Source organism: Pelmatolapia mariae, linkage group LG7, assembly GCF_036321145.2.
Source record: "Pelmatolapia mariae isolate MD_Pm_ZW linkage group LG7, Pm_UMD_F_2, whole genome shotgun sequence".
NCBI lineage: Eukaryota > Metazoa > Chordata > Actinopteri > Cichliformes > Cichlidae > Pelmatolapia > Pelmatolapia mariae.
Window position 1 is genome coordinate 14,328,538 of NC_086233.1, and position 16,676 is coordinate 14,345,213.

Consider the following 16,676-nt stretch of genomic DNA (forward strand, 5'->3'; position numbering starts at 1 on the left):
TTACCGATTTACTTGGCAAGCAGAGTCCTTGTAAAGAACTAATTTATCTGAGGAGTCTCTTCAAGGCTAGTGTGGCCATTAGAAATTAGAGCGAAAGAGCATGGGAGTATTACAAGGCTTGTTTTATGACATACTCAAGAAAAAAGTGAATCTCTCGTTACATTTCAGAATATCTCAGTTATTAACATTGGCACATTTAATTGTGAGCAAGAACCAGAAGCACAGAGTCAGTCAAACCACTGTATCACCTGTTTTAAATTTTCAGCTGGCCTCTTAATGTAACATTAACTGTACGTCTCGTTTCATATTGAAATTTAAGCATAATCCCACAAGTCCAGTTAAAAAAGTGTGCTGCTCCTGGTCACACACGGCAGCTGATCATTTTGGGTTAAGTGTTTGAACAGTTCTGTTTTCAACAAGCCCTGACTGCTCCAGTGATGACCCGAGCAGGACAATGAAAAAGAAGTGTCCGGATGACTGAGCTATCTCTGGTTTTTACCCCAGCATTAAAAAGTTGTTTTTCTATTTAATATTTTGTGAAGTACGCAATCATAGCAGAAAGTTCACTGAGAAAATCAATACTTCTCGTAACTGTTCATTAAATGTGTAATGATGTTTTTACACCTGCTCTGTGGACTGTGCCAGACTAGTGGCACAGTGTTTCCAGTTCCAGCTAAGCTGAGCCACTAACAGCTGTAGATTCATATTTGTCTTACGGAAAAGGGTGGTATCAATTGTCCATTCTAGGGTCTGTGTCCACAGCCAGCCATTTTTTTAACTGAAATCCCCCATGACCTCAGTTTTAGAGGGCTTCTCTCAAGCGCTGTAATCATTGCTAGGATACTTCTTCAGTGTTAAGTTGCAATTTACTGGCTCCTCAGTGACAACTACAATCAGTTTCTTCTTTGCAACTGTTGAGAGCTGATATTCTAAGACCCACCCCTTCTTGATTTTGATTGGTAAGTGAGAGCACTTTGGTGCTCTAGTTGTAAGCACAGAAGCTCCGCCCACCTGCTGTTCCTTCTACCTGCTCCTTGCCAACCTTCTGTTAGCAAGGGCTGCCAAGAAAGCTGGCTTAAAGACAGGGGAAAAGGGAGCTAAAATGTTTTTTTTTCTCCAGACAGAGGATGAGCTAAGGGACTGCACCAATGCCCAGTATAAAATAGATGAATCTTATTTGAACTCAGATTCATGCAAACGTACTTAAAACATTTGGAAATCTGCATATTAGGATACCTGTGAAATGTTACTCCCTGTTGCTTGGGTTTGAATCATTCTTTCATCCATTTTTCATATCCAAAGAGCCACAGAATGTGGTACTTTCTGCTGTTTTAACTGGCTATAATCATGAAGCAGTATTCCAATGGTAAAGACCCATAATATATAGCTGATTTGGAGCATGTGCATTCGCTGATCAGCCTCAACATTAAATCCAGAGCCAGGCTGACTGACTAAAACATTTTACATAACAATACTATATTCTGTCAGCCCAAATGATTACAGGCCTGTTGCACTTACGCCTGTAGTGATGAAGTGCTTTGAGAGACTGGTCTGTCAGCACATCAGGGCCAGTCTGCCTCCCACTTTGGACCCCCACCAATTTGCCTACAGGACTAATCGATCCACCGAGGACACTATCACCATAGCGCTCCACACTGCGCTGAGTCACCTGGAGCACAGAGGAAGCTATGTGAGAATGCTCTTTCTGGACTTCAGCTCAGCATTCAATCATATCATCCCAGAGATCCTGGTCCAGAAACTGTCTCACCTGGGACTCTCCACCCCCATCTGCCTCTGGATCAAGGACTTCCTGACAAACAGACCACAGTCTGTCAGACTCGGCCCCCACCTGTCCAGCACCATCACACTCAGCACCGGGTCTCCACAAGGATGTGTTCTGAGTCCCCTCCTGTTTACGCTCTACACATCCGACTGCTCCCCTACCCATCTCTCAAACACCATCATAAAGTTTGCGGATGACACCACCGTGGTTGGACTCATCTCAAGGGGGGATGAGTCGGACTACAGAGATGAGGTCAACAGACTGACTGAGTGGTGTTCAGTTAACAACCTCCAACTGAACACCACAAAAACTAAAGAACTCATCTTGGACTTCAGGAAGGGCAGAGCAGACCCAGCCCCACTTTACATTCACGGGAACCGTGTGGAGAGGGTACACTCCATGAGGTTTCTGGGCGTGCAGATCTCTGATGATCTCTCCTGGACTGCAAATACCACTGCGGTGGTAAAAAAAGGCCCAGCAGCGTCTCCACTTTCTGAGAGTGCTCAGGAGGAACAACCTGGAGGAGAGGCTGCTGGTGACATTCTACAGAGCCACCATAGAGAGCATCCTAACGTACAGCATAACAACATGGTATGCAGGGTGCTCAGCTGCAGACAGGAAAGCACTGCAGAGGGTCATCAACACAGCCCAGAAGATCACTGGCTGCTCTCTGCCCAGCCTGGAGGTCGTTGCAAACTCCCGGTACCTCAGCAGAGCTGGCAATATCATCAAGGACCATTCTCACCCCAGCAATCAACTGTTTGAACTTTTACCGTCAGGCCGACGATACAGGTCACATAAAACCAGGACAAACAGATTCAGGGATAGCTTCTTTCCCAGAGCTATCACCGTTGTAAATAAGCACAAAAACAATTGAACCTGCTTAGCCATACCATACTGTCACTGTCATTATATTATGCTGCTATTCATACTGCAATACTGTCATTATACTAATGCTGCTATCCTGTAAATATCATACTTACTTTTGTTGAGTACTTACGTTTGTTTTATTGTACCTTTTATATTTTACATTTATATTTATTATTGCATTTTGCACCAAGGGAGTAGCACTCCAATTTCGTTGTACCCTGTACAATGACAATAAAGGCTATTCTATTCTATTCTGTTGCGGTTCATGAAGGTCATAGCATTCATTTGATATGTACCGCTCACCTAAACATTGATGCTGACCATCAAACACCTTCCCTGACTGCACAAGCGTTCCCCAGAAGTGATAATGGGTCCAGACACCACAAAAACTATCTTGGAAAGGCTTGAGTAACATGACAAAGACCATCACCATCAAGCCAAAAGAAGCCACACTTGCCTGTCAACATCCTTGTGCCAGAAACCACAGGACACTCAGCTTTTCCGTATCCATACCCTGACCTAAATGATATTAGGCAAGCATTTTTTGTGCAAGTATTGTTGTGGTCTATATGCCTGACTTGTCCCAGACTGGCTGAAAGCTAAGTGAATAGTAGGGTGTCCACACAAGAGATTTACTTGCATATTTGTTCAAACTAAATCTGAAGAAACACTTGAATGTGGAAGTCAGCCATAGCACCAGTGCAAGCAGAGGATGGATGAGCTGTCCAAACACGAATAGTTGATGCCAGATGGAAAGAAGAGAGTGGGCACATACACCAGGTTTTATAGCCCTTCCATGTAAGCAAGAAAGGCCTCACAAACTGCATTAGAGTATCAATTTATCCTGAAAAATGGCTCCTTAGTGATACATTTGTTTAAAATCAAACAGAACAGAGTCATTACAGGCTGTTTATGATTGGTATTTATTTTTCTAACAAAGTCTAAGGCTCACATTTAACTGTAAACAGAAAATACAAAGTCATATAAATGAACATTACATGTAAGGTTCCCTATTTTATTCCTCCTGATGAGTAACTGTTCAGGTGAAGCTGTGAAGAAGCCGTTTCCTCACAGAAAACGGGGACATCGTGTTTTCGGCTCAGCATCCTCGTTTGTAATGTTCGCACCAGGAAATGGTTCAACAAAGCCGGGTTTGAAGCGATGAAAAAGTAGACTGCCAGGATGCTGTACGGCCAGTTTTGGTTTTAGTCACATGGCTTCGGCACGACCTATGACCTTGTGACCTCACCTCTTGGCCTTCTTTTCTTTCAGGATCTTCTTGCTCTCCTCTCTCCTGCGTTTGTTAACGGGGTTGCGTGGGTCATAGATCTCAAAGGTGTCCTCATCCTGCATGTTGGCATCCTTGACTTTTCTGCTTTGCTCATCAAACTGCAGAACATGGGCCATCCTAAATCAGACAAAGAGAGGTGGAGAGAGTTCAAAGAACAGCAGGACAGGATCCACTAAATCACTGCTCTGTGGAACTGTTACCTAGAGGCCAGTTTCTCTTTTGCTTTGAGAAGTTTCATAACAACAAACCCAATAATTAGTTGAAGCAGGGGAAAATAACTATTTGATCTCCTGCTGAATTCGTAAGCTTGCTCACACAAAGAAATTAACAGTCTTTAATTTTTATGGTTGCTTCATTTTAATGGAAAGAGACAGGATATAAAACAAAAATCCAGAAAAAAATATTACATAAAAATTATAAATGGATTTACATTTCATTGAGTGAAATAAGTACTCGATGCCCTACAACCCAGCTAGAATTTTCCTGCAGATCGGCTCTGTGGCTGTGTGGGAAAGAATCAATTACAGATACTCCTGATAGATGGCTGTAGCTCAGGAGGTAGACAGAGGTCATCTACCAATATGAAGGTTGGTAGTTCAATCCCTCGGGCAAGGTACTGAACCTTTAGTTGCACTCCAATGTGATCATTGGAGTGTGAAAATGTGTGAATGTTAAATAGAAAGCATTTAGGCATAGAACATAGTGCTTGTATGAATGTGTTTGAATGGGTGACTGAGCTTTGAGTGCTCAAGTAGAATAGAAAAGCCTATAAAACATCACCATTGGGGAAAACCAAAGAGGGTGGCAGGAATAAGTCTGTAGACCTACACAAGACTGGAATGGATTACAAGATCAAGAAGCTGGTTGAAAAGATGCAAACTGTTGACCATCAATCATCCTTGACTCCATGCAAGGTCTTGCCTCATGGGATGAAGATGATTATATGGAAGTTGATGCATCAGCACAAAACTACACGAGAGGAGCTTGATAATGATCTTAAGGCAGTTGGAACCACAGTCACCAAGAAGACCTTTGGTAACACACTGTGTTGTAATGTATTGAAATATTGCAGCGCCAGATAGGTCCCCCCTGTCAAGAAGGCACATCTACAGGTTCATCTTATTCTTGCCATTTACCATGTAAATGATTCAAAGAAAGTTCGGGGGAAAGTGTTTTGGTCAGATGAAACCAAAATCGAGTTCTTTGGCAGATAATTACACACTAATCAACGTATATTTTGAAACTACAACATTATTTTATATATTTAATGATCTCAAAAGATTACTTAATGAACCTTTAAACCCAGTTGAAATGTTAAGTCAAGACTAAGAGTCTAATTTGTCAATATAATAGTGTTCTTTAAACAGTAGCTAAAATGACTTAAATAGATGCTCTAAAATCACTAGTGTTTTTTGACATTAAGCCTATAGTATTATGTTTATTTACCTAGTGTGGCTTACCCTCACTGTGGCTTTCTAAAAAACCAGATAAAAGAAGCAGGGCATTTCCCAACAAAAATACCAAGGTGAAGTCCCGAGAGGCTTAACCCTAGTGACTCTGGTGGTCCTCTAACTTTGGTACAGGTTTTCCACAGACCCACACATTAGCACTCTAACACAAAGAACTGAAATAATAATTATGGTTAACTTGCATTCACATTCTTCTTAGCCTCATTTCCTGAGCTGAGAAGTAATTTTCCCAGCTTCAAGTCTTTTCAAAATGTAAAAAAGGCAAAAATGTAATCACTCTACATTTTTATCTTAATCAGTAATGGTTCCAGTTAGTTTTGCAGCATAGCTGCAATGGCAGTGAATGGCACAGTTCCCTCGCAGCAAGGTTTGCATTTTTAACCTGCTGGTAAGCTTTGGGCCTTTATCTGTGGAGTTTCATGGTCTCCATCATCCCCAGGTACTCCAGCTTTGTCCAGCAGTTAACCTTTAGGATAACTGGTAGTTCTAAAATGACTGGCTTAATTGTTGTTGTGAACCTGAATTCACACAAGTGTACATCATTACAATGTTAGCTTTCACTTTAAGCATGTTAACTTGTGCCTAATTATGGCCTCACAGGGTTGCTGCAAAGGTGGCTTTACACTGTAACTGGTTCAGAACTGGCTGTGTGATACTCAGATACCTTTATAAATTATTACCCCCCATCTCCCCCCTGGTTCTGGTACTGGAATTGGGGGAAGGGAAAGTAAAATATAAACCACACACACACCATTTTGTGATTAGACTACAACTTGGGTTTAAATGTATCTTAAGTTATGTTATTTGTTTCTTTAAAAAAACCTTTCCTATTGCTTGTTAAGGCAAAATTTTTAAAAGTATAGTGCTTTATTTAATTTTTAAAAAATCTATTAGACAACCTGTCATAAAAAGAAGACGACACAACTTTTAGAAATCTGTCAAAAACTGGTTTAAAACTTGAGATTTAATTAGGGAAATAAACTGAATTCATGTATGAATACCCAAACTTGAGCTGGTACACATATTATGTGCATTATTTGAGTCAATCCTTCGATGAACAATACCAACCAACATTACATGGTGGAACAATTGTGGTGCCCAAATTCTATTCACAATCAGCTCATGCTATGCTTGTCGTATGAAACCAGAGCACCAGATGGAAATGCAAACGTAGTTTTGTTCATACCTAAAATAAGAAAATCTTTAAATGTTTCCTTCAAAGTTCACGATCAACAGATTGTTTCAGTGTGTTTCCACATGCCTGTATTAAAAAACAAAATTCCATGCTGTAAACTTAAACAAGGGTTGCTCTAGCGTGCATGCCCTCTTGTACGTGTCTGCGCGGTTAGGGTGTTTTAGTATGTTGGTGCGATCTGGATTTTCTCCTGTGTTCATTTGAAATCGGCAGGAGTTGTGACAGCTCATCTAGAATGTCACGGCTAGACTCTGGCAGGCCCTGAGGACTCCTGCTGCGTGAGCATGCCGCCTCTGATAATTTGTCTAGCAGTCTCTGTGATGACAGTCTGCCGGTCATACAGCCTCAGAGTCATCCAGCTCTGAAACATGATGTGGAAAGGCAGCGTTCGGGGCTTATCAAAACCGCTGTGCTGCCATAATGTGAGTCTACAGAAGCTTTTCCTCTATTTATTTGTCTTGCATTCTTTTTACTCAAGCAGGGGGTGGGATTTACTGAATATGGAGGAATGGTGAAAGCAATGGAGGGCTCTTTGCTTTGAGAGAGTGGGCTCGGAGGTTGTGTGTTAGCAAAGCAGAAGGAGTTGGGGGAGGAGGGGGCTGTAGAGGGAGAGTCAGAATTTGGAGACACAGACACAGATGGAATAGTTTACCTCCTCTGGCCCAGACTTGACTTCCAATGTCTGACCTGTTGTAACCCACATTCTGTTCGCAGTACTCCTAGAGTGGCACAGACTTCCCCACTGGTGTTTTTCTAGGACTGCTATGCTACTGCCCCGTCCCTCCCTTCTCACCATACCTGGCAGGGGCAACACAGTGAGGTGTCTACAGCCGGGAGAGGCTCCAAACGCCAGCCAAGGCTTCTCTCAAATTCATTAGGGCCCCCACATATGCATGCTGACACACAAACGCACACACAGACTGAACTTCAAGGGGGCTTCTTGAGACTAATAGAAACTACAGATTTTGTTATTCTAAATCTCTTGCACACAGACACTTTGCTCACGTTCAAACACATGGTATTCATTTCAAACCCTCACTCTGTGCAGTTAGACTTTGAGATCTTTGGTGAAAAACAGAATATGAGAGGAAAACACACAGTCAGGCCTGATTTCCTGATGGCCAATCTGGTGGCTGTGGCTTGAAATCCCAACGTGACACACATACACAAGCACACAACCTGAACTTTCACACACATTTATCAGAACTTGGAGTGAGCTTTAGATCTTATAGAGTTCAGGTTCATCTGTACAAGGAAGGATTTTTTTTCCATTGTCTCATGTTTGTTGCTCCTGATATTATGTTGTCTTTTAGCGATAGTCATCATAATATGAATGAAATAATAAAACAACTTTTTTCTAGTTAGCCTGTCATGCTTAAACTTCACTGTCCACAAAATGGTGTGTATGCCGGACTGCTTCTTGGGCTATGGGAGGACTGGTGTGCTCACGTACTACTCAGAGTTTCTACTATTATTGACTGCAGTGAACAGTGAATTCAAGTTATAGACCAACGATGTGGTACTTTTCTTATATAGAATCAGCATTTCTGTTAACAGTTGGACTAGTAAGTTTGTTCATCTATTAAAGTAGTCTAACCAGAGAAAACAAAAAACATGGACAAAGATTCCCTGTCAGAAAAATGAAGCCACTGCGGAAGTGCCTTAAAAACTGCATTCTGTCTTAAAGCCACCAGATGGCGATAGCTGGGGTTGCAAACAAACGTCCAGCCCGAGCCTTTTCCCTCCATAGAAAGCTATGGGGGTGGGCGGGTGGGGGTTGGGGGGGAAGACAAGGCTTTCTTTGTTGACCTTTTTGCTCATACCATGTTTTGCTCGTTGACTAACAACTTGTCAGTCACAAACCATCTGCCGATGAGTCAGTGGTTTTACACTCAGACCCACCTCTTCTTGTTACATCAGTTTTCTTGCAACCAAGATGTTGATGGCGGAAAACGGTAATCTCGAAACTTCAAAAATGGGAATCCAGACACCAGTGGGTGACATCATAGTGGTTATGTCTTTATTACTGTCTATGAGTATAACACTATAATCAGCAAGTTTTAACTAAAAAATAACCAAAAGCAACATTTAAATGAAAATTTAACCGTCTTCCATTTAATCCTTTAAATGTCTTCAAATTTTAAAGAAGTAAATAGTCATTTTTAACATAACTGTGTCAGGCCAGGGTCCTTCTGTGTGGAGTTTGCATGTTCTCCCCGTGTTTGTGTGGGTTCTCTCCAGGTACTTCAGCTTCCTCCCACAGTCCAAAAACATGCAGTTAGTGGGGTTAGGTTAATTGGAAACACTAAATTGCCCAATGCGGGAGTAAATGTGAGTGTGAATGGTTGTCTCTGTCTATGTGTTAGCCCTGTGACAGACTGGCGACCTGTCCAGGGTGTATCCTGCCTGTCACCCTAAGACAGGTGGGATAGGCTCATGATCATGCTTGACTTTGTTTTATTCAGTTGCATAAATTGAAATAAATGAACAATGTCTGGATTCTTTCCTAAAAGATGACCATGAAAGAAGAAAATGAAAATATCCCGCTTATTTATCTCGAATAGTGTCAAGCTCACTGACCATCCTTTGTCATCATCCTCTGCCAGCTCCTCCACGTCCTCCTGTGGACCCTCAGTGATGGCCGATGACAGCTTGGACTTGAAGCTGTTGAGCAGGGCCAGCGTCTACCATAAAGATCAGACATCATTAAAACACACGTTAACAACTACAGAATTTACAGTCTATTTCAATTTCAGTAATTTAGTGCAACATATTGTGCCCTCTTGCCTGTTCTTCTCTGCTTGAGCCTTTTTTCAGTTTTCGGTTCTTGAGCCCTTCATATTTCTTTCTTCCCTCCAAGTACTCAGCCACAGCTTCACTGGTTGGCTTTTTCTCAACTTTAGAGAGTCAAAAGAGACAAAGTAGACAGCTGTTATAGCAGCAAAGCAAGAAATCAGACAAATCTTAACTAACAACTTGAGATATCTCTGCATGTCCGTACTTCCAACTGTTCTTTACCTATCTCAACAACTGTTTATCCAAACCACTTCAAGCTTGCAGGCTGTGTTGCCAAGGAAATGAGTTAAGTGCACTGCCAAGTTTGAGCTTGTTTGGATGAGCAACTCTCTGGCCTGAAGGAACCAGAATGAAAGCCGGCCAAGAAGTTTTAACTTTTACAAAATTACATTATTTGGATGGTCTAAAATTCAAACTGGTTCTTGCAAAGATAACTGGAGAGGTTTTTAATCATAGTCTTTGTTTTTGGTTTTGTCTTTTTGACCACTTGTGAAACTGTTCCTAAACTGAACAGAATTCAGGGATGTTTTACCAGATTTAAAATAAATGAATAAATATTTATTTTTAGATGTTCAGTTTTAAGTGTAATTAACTGCTACTTAACAAACGACAGGTTAAAAACAAAACAAAACAAAAAAACAGAACAAGAGCAGCAAGAAAACATAAAAGGAAAAGCCTTCACAGATGCTGCTGTACATGCTCCATGACCATGATTACCAGAAAACTGAAAAGATAGTCCGTCCATCTCAGACTGTCATGCTCTGTATGTATCCACGCTATTGCTCACCATCACAAAGAAGGAATAAAATAATTATCCCTCATTTTTTTCCTGATCAAAGATGACATACGTAACGAGCCTTAAGATTTAATCGAGTCAGTTAAATTTTAGCACAGATTAGAGCAAGTGTGAACCATATTCAGCTGATTTGAGAGTAGTGAAGGTCACTTAACTGGTCCTACTGAAATATTATCAAGGAATGAAAAAAAAATCTATTATTATTATTTTTTAATGATTATAGAAGGTGACAAATGTAAGGAAAATAGTGGTTTGCACCATCTCCAAGTGTCTGAACCTGTTTGAAAGGACTGAACAGGAGTACATTTTAAAATTATTTTTTAAATTAAGCAGTTTATTTGAAGATCAAAAGCTCTTTTTAAACTTTTGAATTCAAATAAGAAAAATAGACTCATTATTTTATTGTTTTATTATTAGCGTATCCTCCAGTTGATAATGAAAACTAGAAACGTCCAAATGTCGAATAAATGTCAAAATACTGCACTGACTGTACTTAACAGCCTTTGTTGACTACATACAGAAACTGATACAACTGTTAGGCTACTTCAAAATATACTAGACTAAATTATAACGTATGTGGAACTTGACTTGCAGGAGTCGGAGATTCTTCAGCTAATCATCACTGATTTCTAATGTGGAAATAAAGCTGCACTGAAAAGAAGAGGATTAATCATGTTGTTGATTCATTCTTTTTTGCTTTTTTTCTGTTTCACATCACTGGCTGGACAAAACCCATGAAGTGAAAAAAAAAACACTTAATAAAGCTTCTTAAATGTAAATATTTTTTATTTTTCATAATCTTCTGAACACTGAAGCAGTTTTAGACTGCAAGTCAGACAAAACAGCACCAAAAATGGCATATAAAGATGCCACCCTGGATTTTTACTTCTTTATATGTTCTATGTTTTGTCTAATTTACAGACATAAAATATAAGTGAGAGCACAACCAACTGAACTAACTGATAATGAAGATATTCCTTAGTTTCATCTCTAATACAAATAAAAGGAAGGAAACTAGACTGTAGCCGTCTAGTGGAACAGATGTACTGTATGAGCTGTGTGTGTCACAAAGTACAGACAGAGAGGGTAAAATCACAGTATGCTGGGAATACATTTCCACCAAACTGTCCTCTCTGCAGTATGTGTGAAAAATTCTCTCATCGTGAATAGAAGGAGAGACAATCAGCGTGCTGGCATCGGTGTCTCATGCAGTTAATGTGCTTCTGTAAATCTCAGAGTTCAGGCGTACAGTCTGTGAAGTCACAGAGTGGCAGACAGTGAGCACAGTCTGCTGGCTGTCTGAGCACTTTCTTTCCACAACAAAATGTGATGTCACACACAGACACAAGCCCCAGATCACCGTCACCTCACTCGCCAAGCTGTGCCACTCCTGACTGGATGCTCTGACATATTCAGCTGCACTAAATAAATGATGCAACAGAGAAAACACACGAGGCCCCTGCTTGTCATTTAGGAGAGAGCTGCTATTTTATGAGTTCATGAGACAACATATTTCCCAAAATAAATTAACAGAACAACAAAGAACTTAAGGCAGGCATATGAACCAGACCTTACTGAAAAGCTTGTTTAAATGACCCAAAAATGCACAACTAACTAGAGACTATACCAAGTGAAACCCTTAAATATCCTCCTGAGAACCAGGCTATTCATTTATGTCCTCTGTAATGGACATTTGTTTTTGGTCTATATCTTTTGACTTATTTCAGGTAACCTACTAAGTCCTAAAGTACTAAATAGAGGAGCTTTCCATTGATATCGCATGTGTTTGGGTGGCCTCTTTTAGCTGTAAAAGAAGAAAGAAATCACAAAAAAGTGCAATGGGGAGATTCCTTTTTCCTTGGTTCTCAGGAGGATATGATTAAAAAAAAATAGAATAACAAACTGGACAGGTCATGTTTCATGTAAGTCATTGGTCAATCTTGGTTTGAATAAAAGACAAATACAAAATGTGTTATAACTACAAAAAAAAAAAAGAAAAAAAACTATTTGTGCGTCTTTAAAAAATAATTCATTATGCACTTTGACAAAATTAGAAGGAGTTGCTCCAAACCAAATGTCAAGACATCGCCCTCCCCGGGCCTGGGTTTGCCGGAGGTTTTATCTTGTTACAAGGGAGTTTTCCCTTCCCACTGTTGCCAACTGCTCAGAGGGAGTTGTCTGATGTTTCTCTCTTTACTTTACAATATAAAGCACCTTGAGGTAACTGTTGTTGTGATTTGGTGCTATACAAACAAAAACTGAACTGAATAATGTAACTTGCTTCGTGGTACAGTACAGCTGATTCAAGAAGTGAGTGCTTCAGTTTTGGTGAGTGAAATTCTGGTGGATCCTTTGCAAATAAATCCAAATAAGAAATCACTTAATTTCCAAACCAAATGCACACAGATCACAAAAAAGGGGGGAAAAAAATCAAAGTATAACACTTTCCCCCACTTGACTGGTGTCATTACTGAAGTCTGTTGTGCTGCTTAGAGGGGCAGCCCTTTTTCTGACTTGATTTATGACACAAACACGTGATCTTCCTCCATCTCTTGCCCAGTCACCTCTGCTGCAACCTGTGACATGCCGGATGCTGACTGATGATGCCCTGAGGTCATGCGCGAAGAACACACATCCCTTCTCCAGCTGTTGTCACTGACTATCCCTGAGTTTGATGACATTTCTAATTATATTCCTCCCCTTTCCTGTCACCTGGGATCTAGAGAGCTACAAATCAAGCTGCTGTTATAGCAACCGAGGTGTGTTGTGGACGACAAACGCCCCTTTCACAGGATCAAGTTTTCCCCATTCTCTGTTAAACAATCAGGAGTTTTTAACAAAGTCAAAGTGGCACAATAAGAAGTAATAAATAAAGGTAGTTAAACTGAGTAAACTGTGTAAACTTAAAAGCTGCTTTGCTGATTGTTTAAAAAGAAACACAAAACAACCTCTCTGAAATGAATTTTTAGATGGCTTTGTGTTGCTGTCGTATAGATGCATGACACATGCCTTCCTAAAGTAACCACAATTCAGTGATATACTGCCTTTTGTAATTCATAAACAAAATAAGCAAGGCATGTGCTTGTGATTTACTTGCATCACTTTGTAGCTGATGATTGGTAACTAGTGGACATCCCAGGCTCCTGTTGCCTAGGTAAGCCTCTAATTTATACTACTCTATCATATGTCCCCTACTGGCATGTTTCAGAGTCGTTGGCAATTCAGATTCAATTCCCTGACTTGCATTGCTCTGTACCTGCTGGTTGCTAGCGAACATTTTTGTCTCGAGTTGCCTAGGTAACCCTCTAATTGGCAGTAGGTTCAATTGCTTGCCTCATAGCAGAGAAACTTTTAAGTGGCAACATAATGTTTCTAGTGGTTATGTTGCCCGTTGTCACTGAATGTTATCAGTTTTCTGTGTCCTCTGGTCACCATGTTGTACTTGTACTTGCTTCCTGGGTGTCATTGAGATGACATAATAGATGTTTTTACTGTAATCAAACAGTAAAAACATCTAATTTGATCGCATGCTATCAAATTAGGAAAATATCTGACTAAAAAAAAAACAAGGCAATAAGTTACCTTATTTTATCTGAGCAGTGCTTTTGGGGGTTTAAAGTAGATGAAAATACCAAAGATGTGTTTTGTAAAAACAATCAAGCTGGTCTAAGACTCCCAGTTGATCTGATGAGCAGTTAAAATAATAATTCCAATCACAGTATTTGGCATTTCATATAGCATTCAATTGATACATGTCCTAAAAATGAACAACATGACTGACAAGGCACCAGTGTAATACAACGCCAGGAATACACACGCAGAGCTGTATAATATCTAAGTGGGATAAAGTATGCTGCCACATCATTTTAGAGGGTTTTGAATGGACAGTGGTTTCAGAATGCCTCTCTTATTTTTGGCTCTTGTACCCAGTGGTCATGCCAAGAAAGAGAAATCCAGACTGCAGGAACATGCTATAATTTATGTGAAAGCTGAAGAGAAAACTGAAGTGATGATTGTGATGAACTAAACTGTGTGCTAAAGGTGAATTCTGAAGAGACGGTTTGCATTTCAGGCCAATCAAGTTTAATGCCAGGCACAGCGGTGAGTGAGGATAAGGAATGGACACAGAATGACATCAGGCAGGCATGCAGATCAAGAATCATACACACACTGATGGTATATTACAGGCTGAAGAATATGCATTTAAGAATATTTTAGTGCAGGCACAATAAATTACTATTATTATTAATTTTTTTTTACATTTATTTTATGTTATTTCAAGTATTCAATTACTTGCAGTAGAAAAATCTTTGATAATCTTAACTGCCTTGTAAGTGATAGTAAACTGATCATCTCTAGGACTTTTCACTGTCAGCTGCAGAAAATGGGAATTTGGAGATGCCATCATGACTTTCCAGTTTTGCCATATCTCAGATGACATAATTTACCAAGAACATATCTAGTGGATTATATGACAACCCCCCCCCCCCCCCCCGATGATTTGTTACAGATGCAAAATAATTCAAACAAGCATCATGTGTTCACTGAGTCAGCACTGACCAATTAAAGAGACATGTGAGCGAATGGCACCAGACGCTGACCTTCACAAAGTGGTCAAAGCAGAATCAGGAGAAAATTTTTAGCTTAAAGGGATGGCATTGTCTCTGTGTGTGTGTGTGTGTGTGTGTGTGTGCGTGCGTAGCCCTTATTGCTGCACAGCTTCTCCAGTGAGATGAGATAAAACAAAAACCTCACCACAGTGCTCGTCTGTGGCTGAGTGGAGATTTACTGCATTTAAGCAGACATCCGTCTCCCCTGCAGCGGCCATTGGCCCGTGACATCTATCCATTCCATTTAATGGAATTAACTTTTGTTTCCAACACAAAAATGTAACGAGGAACTCTTTAAAAGAAACCCCTGCCTCTGGCTAAGCTGACAGGAAAGAACAAAACAAAGGCCCCTGGCTGAATTTAAACACCTTGTAAGATAACAGAGGAGCTTAGGCTACTCGCCATTAGGTATAACAATACAAGGCTGCTACTGTCTCAACACCTAAATCAATAAGTGGATTTTTTTTAGAGACTACGTCTTCTTGAGTGTTAGAATAGAGATATAATTGAGAGCAACACAAATTTAGAGAGAGCAAAAGAATTGTAGTTAATGTTAGTATTGGAGTACAACATAGTGACTGCATTTTGTCCTCTTTAATCTAAAATCATGCCGCCAATTGGCAGCAAATAAACATTAGGGTCTGTGTCTCTACTTAAAAGCATGACTCCATCAGTGTTTGTGGAGACAAAAACAATGTTTGAGCAACAAGAGCTCTTCGTGGACTTTTGTAAATTTTGGCTGGTGGTAATCCCACACTTAGGCTGCTCCCTGCAGACACCCCCTGTAAACCACTTTGTTTTGTTGCACAACAACACACACAACCTCAGGCTAACCTCTGTGTCTGAGTGGTTTTTGTAATTCTCAAAAATGCGTTTCAGCGTCAGCAAAAATCCAGTGATTGACGGCATTATGACAGACTGGAGTGTGGTGAAGACCAGAGGAGATTTGGGGGCAGATTTGTACAGAATTTAGTTGGGCCAAAGCTGCAAACTAACAAACACATTGGGTTTGATGTGCAACCATGGCGGCCACTCAACAATTTTTACCCATGCAATTTTCAGAAAGCTTCAACACAAAAATGCAGGCCGTTTAGGTGGGGGGGAAATAGACGTCTGCAACTAATTGACAAAATCAGAGGGTTGCCTGTCTCAGTGTCCATTAGCAGAGAATGTAGCACAGACCACCCTCCTAGAGACTTACTTCACACTTAGATCTACTTTTAAAGATCATTAAAAAAAAAAACCTAAACCTATAAATATATATTATATACATATAATATACACCCACTATATCATCTGCCACCAATAAATTTAAAATATAATGGGTTACACCAGGACACTTAAGAGTGCATGTAGGGGATTAAACATTTGCACACATACCCTCCTTGACTTCAACTTTTGCAGGTTTTGAACTTTCTTCTTTTCTTTGCTTTATGGCCTGCAGTTCCTTCTTCAACTGTCGCGCCTCTTTCCGTAATTCATCACTGTAAATGGAGAAATACAGTTTTGAGATCATAAACTCAACGTATACATCTGTTATAAAAGGAATACACTTGTTAACAGACAAGAAGAATCCCAGAGCGGCAGGCTCAAAGAAAAAAGTCATCCATTACAAACAAGAAGAGAATAGTTTGAACAGACATTTGGCTCCACTGGCTTCATCGCAAAACAAACACAAGGCATACATTTTTTTAACGTTTTAAGAATATTAAATGTCTTTATAAACAAACAAGTTGCTACTTGTCATTATGGTGGGCACATATACCAAACACCAAATAAAGAAGGCACATGGAAAAGCTGGTGTTGGTTCAGTAAACAGAAAACACTTTCCTCGAGAGTTTATGCCCTTAGTTGCTTGTTTGAAGT

At 40.2% G+C, this 16,676-nt stretch overlaps 1 protein-coding gene across 1 annotated transcript in view; it reads right to left on the bottom strand.

Moving 5' to 3' along the window:
- Nucleotides 1–3,563: 3,563 nt before the first annotated feature.
- The window catches only part of cwc27 (CWC27 spliceosome associated cyclophilin), a 30,274-nt gene continuing 17,161 nt past the window's right edge, over nt 3,564–16,676 (bottom strand). The window contains exons 11-14 of the mRNA XM_063480553.1: nt 16,191–16,294; nt 9,396–9,505; nt 9,189–9,292; nt 3,564–4,061 (exon numbers count right to left, since the gene is read on the bottom strand). Of these exons, the coding sequence (XP_063336623.1) occupies nt 3,899–4,061; nt 9,189–9,292; nt 9,396–9,505; nt 16,191–16,294 (481 nt within the window). The 3' untranslated portion in view covers nt 3,564–3,898. The remainder of the gene's footprint in view (nt 4,062–9,188; nt 9,293–9,395; nt 9,506–16,190; nt 16,295–16,676) is intronic.